The following is an 8356-nucleotide window of genomic DNA, read 5'->3' as shown; positions in this document are numbered from 1 at the left end:
TTTTCTTGGCTTCAATTAATTTTTAGTTCTAATGGCAAAGGGTTACACCTATCAGTCAGTGTTCTTTGAGATTTAACAATGAATTATGATAAGATTTCGTGAATATATGTGTACTTTTTTTATTTTTTTAATAACTGAGAATGTCTAGACCAGTTTACGTGCACTTCAACTAATTTTTTAGAAGCTTAAAATTATTAACTGGGTAAAAGTTCTAGTGACCACATTTTTTAGCACAGAAAATCAAACTTAAGAACTCTTGAAAAATCTATAAAAGAGCCCCAATTGACTGTTCGGCCACCTAGTAACAGTGATATATATATGTACTTTTATAAGAAAACGTTTAATATTTATTAATTCTAACCTTGAACTATATAAACCGCACATTCTTCATATTAAAAAAGAGTGAATCTCTTGAAAAGTGTCCTGAAAAAAAACCAATTTCCGGAACTCCAATTTTGACTAAACAATCAATAAATTCGAACAATATAAAAATTCAATTTTTGAGGCCTAAAATTAATTTAATGGCCAGAAAAGCTTCAAAATGTTCAGGCTTCTTGTAATCCAATCCACCAACTAAATTATAAATTTATTGGATCTCGATAATCTCCTTCCTAATAAATAATTTTGGTTGCAGCCTCAAATTCATGCTGATGTTGGATTATTTTAAGAAGAGAATCTTAGAATATGTCATTATTCATGTATTCATAAATTAATAAGGTTTGTGTTATTTACATCAAAATTGGAAAGTATTACATATCGTTTAAAGCGTTTTGACTTAGGTATTTTCCTGGGACGTATGAAATTAACCTTAAATTTATAATCGATGTTCTAGGTTATCGCATCATTTTATCATACAAAATATCCATGTGCAGGGATGTCAGACAAGTTGAGCAGCTCGCGAGTCGGCTCGACTCGACTCATGGTGAGTCGAGTCGACTCAACCAAAACTCGGTGGGGTGAACGAGTCGAGTATGAACAAGGGGAGGCTCGACTCATGAGCTCACAAGCCTAGTGTGGCTCGAACTCGTCGTAGGGACCTTTGGGTTACTTTTATAAACCATGTGGGGCAGATAAAAATTGCACTTTTTAAAAACGTCAAAAAACGACATTTACCCCCAACTAAAAAATAGTGAAACACGACATTTTCTCCCCCAAATCGCAAACACTAACCAAACAAACCCTAAACCCCTCCACCATGAATTAGCCAATTTCATCCTGCCTTACTGTCGTCACCGATCAAAAATTCGATCGGAGAAATGATGATTCCATCCCACAAACATTGAAACAATTTCTTCACCTCCAAATCAACGCAAACCCTAAACCCCCAAATCCACTTCAACCCTCAAATATTTGGTCCACCGTGAAAGTGACGCCCCTAATCACATGTTCTTGCTGTCGCCAGTTGAAAATTGAAAAAAGAATTTGGTGACTAAACTGTTTTTGCTAAAAATATTTCATGAGCTGGGAAGAATTTTAATATGTATCTCAGTGAGCTTTGAATCCATTTTGGTTTTCTTGAACGTTTAATTTCTAACACATTGATGAATTGGGTCAATGCTAACAGTTCTTCATTTTCTGTTTCAGGAGCTCGCGAGTCGACTCAAGCGTGAACTCGAGCTCGATCCTATAGCACACGAGCCAAGCTCATTAAGCTAAAAACTTGGCTCAGCTTGGCTCGTTTACACCTCTATCCATGCAACATATACATGTGACCCACTAAAAACTTTTTTTGCGTGTAAAACTAGATAGCCTTTCATTTTCTTTTGACAAAGGGTAGGGCGTGGTTGCATATTCTTTTGTAAAGGAAGGTGGGATGTGCACTAAAAATAAAGTTTTACATTTTCTAAAGTTTGAAAGATGATCAAAACCTTTTTCAAAGTACTTGAAATAGAGGTTCCTTTTCTCCTTGTTTCAGGCAAAAAACTAAAAGAAAAATAAAGGTTTGTTGTCCTTGATCTATAGTACATACTCTAAAATACCATTATTATCCTTTTATCTTCTTATTTCTTTTCCCCTTTTCCTAACAAATAATGATAAGAGCTGGGAAGAATTTTAATATGTATCTCAGTGAGCTTTAAATCCATTTTGGTCTTCTTGAATGTTTAATTACTAACACATTAATAAATTGGGTCCATGCTGACAGTTCTTCATTTTCTGTTTCAGGAGCTCGCCAGTTGATTCGAGTTTGAGCCCCTTTTTCTTGACTCGACAGACTCGAGTGCGAACTCGAGCTTGATCCTGTAGCACACGAGCTGAGCTCATTAAGCTAAAAACTCGGCTCAGCTCAACTCGTCTACACCCCTATCCATGTGACATATACACGTGACGCACTAAAAACTTTTTTGCGTATAAAACTAGATAGTCTTTCATTTTCTTTTGACAAAGGGTAGGGCGTGGTTTCATATTCTTTTGTAAAGGAAGGTGGGATGTGTACTAAAAATAAAGTTTTACATTTTCTAAAGTTTGAAAGATGATCAAAACCTTTTTCAAAGTACTTGAAATAGAGGTTTCCTTTTCTCCTTGTTTCAGGCAAAAAAACTAAGAGAAAATGAAAGGTTTGTTGTCCTTGATCTCCTATGATCTATAATACATAGAGGGATTATTATCCTTTTATCTTCTTATTTCTTTTCCCCTTTTCCTAACAAATAATGATAAAGGTTAGTAACAATAATCCCTCCACTTCTTTTTGGTAACTGTGAGGGTTCGGGCCAGCTTGCATATATTGCAGCTAGTCACTTGAGGTCCTAAAGTTAACGATCGAGAGGGAAATTAAACTCAAGACGTCTTAAGTAATGCACCAAAAAGTTCTTCTCACATCACCCAGCCACCCAGGGGTGGTTTTTTATAACCCCAACAATATTCCCCTCGAGGTATACTTAATTAACAAAATCTCCTTATGGTTATAAAAGTAACATAAATCATCCATGCTTTTAACTTTTTGGTGTTAAAATAATCAATAGAGGAGCAATTAAGTTAATATTTATGAATTCATCATATTATAACTTCTAATGATGAAATAACGGCTCATTGATGATAAGAGGTTTTATGTTAATTCTGAAATCTCGTAAAGAAATTTGTTATTTGATTAAATATCAAAAGTGTCAAATAATCTTCTTTTCACCCATTTTTCATTTTAACTTCACATGCTTCAAAGCTTATTTTGTCTTGTCTCTATTTCCATATGATTAATTCATTTATGTATAAAAAAAAATAAATAAATAAATAAATAAATTGGGATCTATTTTTGAAAAACTTACATTTGACACAGTTGATTAAAACTGGAAGGATGAAATTGTAATTAACCTTCACTCATGTGCATAAAGGAGACATGTGATTGAACTGATTTTTTTGTCTTTTAATAACTTACAGAAAATGGATCGCCAAGACCCACCAAAGTAGACTTTTCTTGGGCTTCTCAAACTTATAAAAATGAATAAATAATCCACCATTCCGATTCTCAAAAAGGATATTTCAAATCTTAATTTAATATATAAATTTGCGTTTGTAATAATCATCGCCCTAAGATATAATCAAACAACAGAATTACCTTTGTAGTTACAGTAATAACATAAATTCTCTTACCATTTTGTTTTAAAATAAATGGTAAAAGGGTAATATAGTAAATATATATTTCTAAAATCTTAAGGGGAATTTTGTTAAGTATTATCCCTGCATTAATTATTAAACGTGTTGACTTGTATCCACGTACTCAGTGTCTGTCACGCACTCGTACCGATAAATAAAGTAGGATAAGAAAAGAAACACGTAACATCCCGTTTCGGGTCCCATGTGGCACGAATTGATCAGACCGGTGATGTCCTGTTTTGGTTAACCATGCACTAATTTTCCAAGTCAAAATTTATATTTTCTTGGTATTAATTAATCGGAGCCATTGAAATAGTTGAAAACAAGTGTCCACATTGTCTTTCTTGTGCTTGTCGAATGTCGAATTCGGGTAGAGTGTACAACACGGCCTACAATTATCAATCATCGAGTCTATTTTGGTGATATAATATGGGCCCGCAATTCTTATGATTTGGTTGATGGGTCCATTTTTTTTTTAGTTAGTTGTGGGACCTAATAATGCAACTGCGCACATGGGATCACGAATTGGGGCAAGTGGAAGGCATTATGTGTGATGGACCGCTTCAATTATTTAGTTGCTTGTTCAAAGTAAGTATAGTGAAATTGTGAATTATTAAAGACTCGTCTGCCACGTAACTATATTTTTGGATATATAATTCAATTATTGGAGTTGATGATTGATGTATGTCAATTTTTTTTTTAATTTATGCTGAAATATGTCAGGATCATGTTGTAGATGTATGTTGATGCGAGATTTTGACACCAACTAAACGTCTATGTGAAATATTGAGCTAGTCCGGAAGACACACACAAATGATAAAAATGAGAGTAGAAGAGTGACAAGACAGTATTTAAAGTGGTTCGGATGCTTTAAGAAAACAAGTCATACGTCCACTGATGTTATATTAACGATAACGAACAGGTCGCAGTCAGTGAGTTGACTTTACAAGTGATTTTACAAGAGAGAGAGAAAGCGAGTATATGCTGTTTCTTTGAGAGATTAGCTAATCCCGAAATTGAGAGAGGAACTCTCAATTTATAGTAGGATGGATTAAGATGATGATTGCTGAATCAGTGAGTTGGTGAGATTATTCATACAAATCTTCTTTTATGTCCCATTGTATACCTTTCAGAGCGATTTGCGCGATTTGGTGCATGTAATGGACACGTGGAAACTCTTCAGCTCTTGGCTGGTCTAGCGCGCACCCACTATACTGATAGAAGCAGGCTGCTCCTGCGTCATGTGACTCGGCTGCGAGTTTCCCAGGTTTTGACTTTTGTATGCTGACTTGGCTTACGTCATCACTGCTTTCTCAAGGCGTAACAATGTAGGTTATGTGTTTCTCAATAATTCTTTATTTCTGATTTGTATATACATACATAGTTGTGACGAATGAAAGGTAGTCTGGTAGTGCATCCCCACCTACAGAAGAAAAATCTATTGAAGATTGCATGATAATAATTCTATAGCCTGGCTATATATGAGGTCTGTTTCTTTTGGTAATAGATTTTAAAAAAATAAAACTACTCAAAGTTTGAATACTGTGTTATGGTAGCATCGGATTAGATGTGGGTGGCTCTCTCATTTTCCAGACCGTTGATTTTTGTTGATTGGAAGCATTCGCTTTCAAATAATTAGTTCCAGATGATTACGCAATCATGGGCATGCATTAGTATAAGGAATTCTATCATGACCACAATCATGATGCTGCTGAGAAGACAAGTGTCTAATTTTGGTACGATATTCGGTGTGGGAAGTAATTTTTTATGGGATCTATGTTGACCAATCATCATATCTCTTCCACTCATCTCCCTTCTTCAGATTTTATGGAGAAACCAATTATACTAGAAAGAATGAATCCAATTACAAAACAACATTTACATCTGGACAATAAATAAATAATTCTTTATTTATTACATTTCAGTACTTGGACTGGCAGTAATACCCATTTATGAACCAGTAGCCCACGTCCTGAGTCTCCGATTCTCTCTTCAAATCCATCAGGCAGCCATTCATTTGCTCTAAACTCAGAGTTTATGTCAAAGCCTAATGGTGGCCTAACCACCCAAATGAAATTCTTGCCACAACCCTCTAATCCCATTGCCAATTGCATCATATTCGGTGCAGATACAGTGTTCTGTGATCCAAATGACACATAGAGAACGGAACAAGAAGGCTTTTTGTGAAGCCAATTTTTACCTTCCTCCGGGGAGATTCTGAAATCTCTTCTGCTTCCAGCTTGGCTTCCTGGAGCCAAAAGAACAGGCCCAATAGGCCAAACCTGTCGCCCAAATTTTCTAGGCAAATACATAAGTCCAAGCTTGTCAAGCTCCTCCACCGTGTTGAACAAAATTCCATCAGCTTTACTACAGTAACAAAACAGCTCTTCCCTTCGAGACACTGTAGTAGATTCGCTTCCATCCACAACTCTTAAAACTTTTTCCATCTGAGTAACATGAAATGTTGAAGCTTCAGGAAAATCAGGCAACACAAATTCATAAGAATCCGTGTTCCGGAGAAGTAAATTTAGCCAGAAAGAGTAGTAACAAGCAAAGCCAAAACCACCACCAATGAAAAATATAAGATGAAACACCCCAAACTCTTGAGCTATCTCATAACAACATCCTAAGAACATGTCTGAGATGATGCAAACTGGTTTTTGTCCGTTTTGTTGATGGATAAGATTAGAGATAAGATTCGTGAAACGAGGTTTCAAAGAAAAAGAAGCTCGAAAGAGATTTTGAAAAAGATGATATGGAAGAGAATCCGTTGAATATGTGTCTCAAGATGCTGCTGAAGTGTTGCTGACTTGGAAGTGCTGAATAGATTGATGAGGTGGCAGCTGGAAAATAAGTGTTTCAGTTGCTGTTGAATAAGTCAAGTTTTGAAACTGTCAAACTAGCTGTTGCAAGAAATTAGGCATTAAGTTTGTTAGCTGCTCTTCATGTAAACGTGCAGCATTTGTTTAGGCTTTTTTTCATGTTTTTTCTGTTGCATTTACTTGTATAAATTGCACTTTTCATTCAATGAAATTGTAGACAAATAGCAGTCTATTTTCTTCCTATTTTTGCTATCATTCTGCTATTGCTCTTGTGTAAAACAACAACAGAATCCATGTTTTCAGAATTAGGAGGGGGGTCATGATCTGAGCTGTTAAAAGGGATTTCAAGGAGATGAATGGAGGAGTTTGGAGGGAGAGATGACGTGAGATTCTTGATATTTAAAGCGGTGTTAACAAAAGTTATGGTGTATTTGTTTGTATTTTCAATACGAAGGGCTAATGCTAGGAAAGGAATGATATGGCCTTGACCCATGTAGGGAAACATTACTATGTTTTCTTTTGGTTCCGCCATTGTTGTTGTTGTATTGATCAGGATTATTGAGCTACAATTGGAGGTTGAAGATGCAAAAGCCAGGGGTGGCGTTGGCTATATATATAACTGCACTGAGGTCATCCTCTTAGTTTTAGAAATTAACAATGTTAACTAATATCTTTCTCTATTAGATTTAAAATTTGACAGGGAATAGGGATTGGCACCCAACTTATTAGGGCCGAGGATTAAGGATGAGTATAAAATTCCAACCCCGAATTAATTTACAAATATTGAATAGAAAATACTTTTTACAAGTGTTGTTAGATGAACCCTTAAAGAAACACTAGTAATTTTGTTGACATACCCAAAATATTTTCATAAGGTATTGTTATACCTTATGAAATTATTGGCTCGACTCGGCTCATTGAAGGGGGAAGCCGAGTTTGAACCTGGCTCGCGAGCCCAGCAAAAAAAATAAAGTTTTCCTTATCCATGATAAGTATATCTAAATATCTTCAAACTTAGAAGGTAACCAAAAGACGGTGTTGATCAAGGACTCTGACTCGGCCATGTTGACAAAAGAAGAAAAACAAAGAAGGGAAAAGAAAAGAAAAGAAGAGGGTTTGGTTTGGTTGTGAGAGCTGTGTTGTGCTGCGTGAAGAAGATTTAATAAGAATAATATTTTGAGTACTAACGGATGGGTACTAATTTGTGTACTAACTAAAGCATAGTACATGTACTATACGCATAGTATGGGTACTATGTTTTAATTAGTATACAAATTAGTACCCATCCGTTAGTACCCATAACATCACTCATTTAATAATGATGGAGCTTTGAGTTTGAGAGAGAGAGAGAGAGGGACCCAACAAAAGAAGAGTAAAGAAAGACAAAGAGGGATGAGACAGTTTCAAAAAAAAAAAAATCGAAACAAAATACACAGATATAGAGAAAGAGAATGCGGGACCCAACAAAAGAAGAGTAAATAAAGAGAAAGAGGGATGAGGCAGTTTAAGAAACAAAATAGCTGGCACGTAGCAGGACTGAAGGAGCCGCTTGCCATCTGTTCATTTTTATTGGGTTTAAAAAATGCAGCCAACCACCAGCATCTCAAAACCACCTCTGAGAGACCACACGAAACACTCTCACAGCCACACACCAGCTTAACGAAAACTGGGAACCACCAACAAACCAGCCAGCAGAGAAGTCACACACCAAGCACCCATCTGCTGCAAAAACTCCAAGAACAAAAAGTCCAGTAGCCTCCAAGCCTTGCCTCCTCCTTCCATGACAGAACCCACAAAAAAAACATAATCCCAAATCACTCACCAACAAAGCCGCATGTCCCACCTTCCAACCACCAACAAAAAAGACAAAACCAAAAACAAATCGCACAGCCCACCCAAAAACAATGCCATCACCAACAACAACCACTAACAAGGTTCTCTAGTGAGAA

General features: G+C 36.0%; 1 protein-coding gene across 1 annotated transcript; it reads right to left on the bottom strand.

Annotated features, from left to right (window-relative positions):
* Positions 1-4862: 4862 nt before the first annotated feature.
* On the bottom strand, positions 4863-6466 carry LOC116141155 (UDP-glycosyltransferase 92A1-like). Its single transcript, XM_031426684.1, has one exon. It carries the CDS (start codon positions 6219-6221, stop codon positions 5493-5495), a length of 729 nt encoding a protein of 242 aa, XP_031282544.1. The 5' UTR covers positions 6222-6466; the 3' UTR covers positions 4863-5492.
* Positions 6467-8356: the final 1890 nt, after the last annotated feature.

This window comes from Pistacia vera, unplaced genomic scaffold (genome assembly GCF_008641045.1).
Source record: "Pistacia vera cultivar Batoury unplaced genomic scaffold, PisVer_v2 Contig393, whole genome shotgun sequence".
Taxonomy (NCBI): domain Eukaryota; kingdom Viridiplantae; phylum Streptophyta; class Magnoliopsida; order Sapindales; family Anacardiaceae; genus Pistacia; species Pistacia vera.
The sequence above is the reverse complement of the archived record's forward strand: the minus strand, read 5'-3'. Positions and strand labels throughout refer to the sequence as shown.

Bases quoted from the DNA above. Each gene is read 5' to 3' on its own strand.
- LOC116141155 (XM_031426684.1), bottom strand. From the start codon at position 6,221: ATGTTCTTAGGATGTTGTTATGAGATAGCTCAAGAGTTTGGGGTGTTT.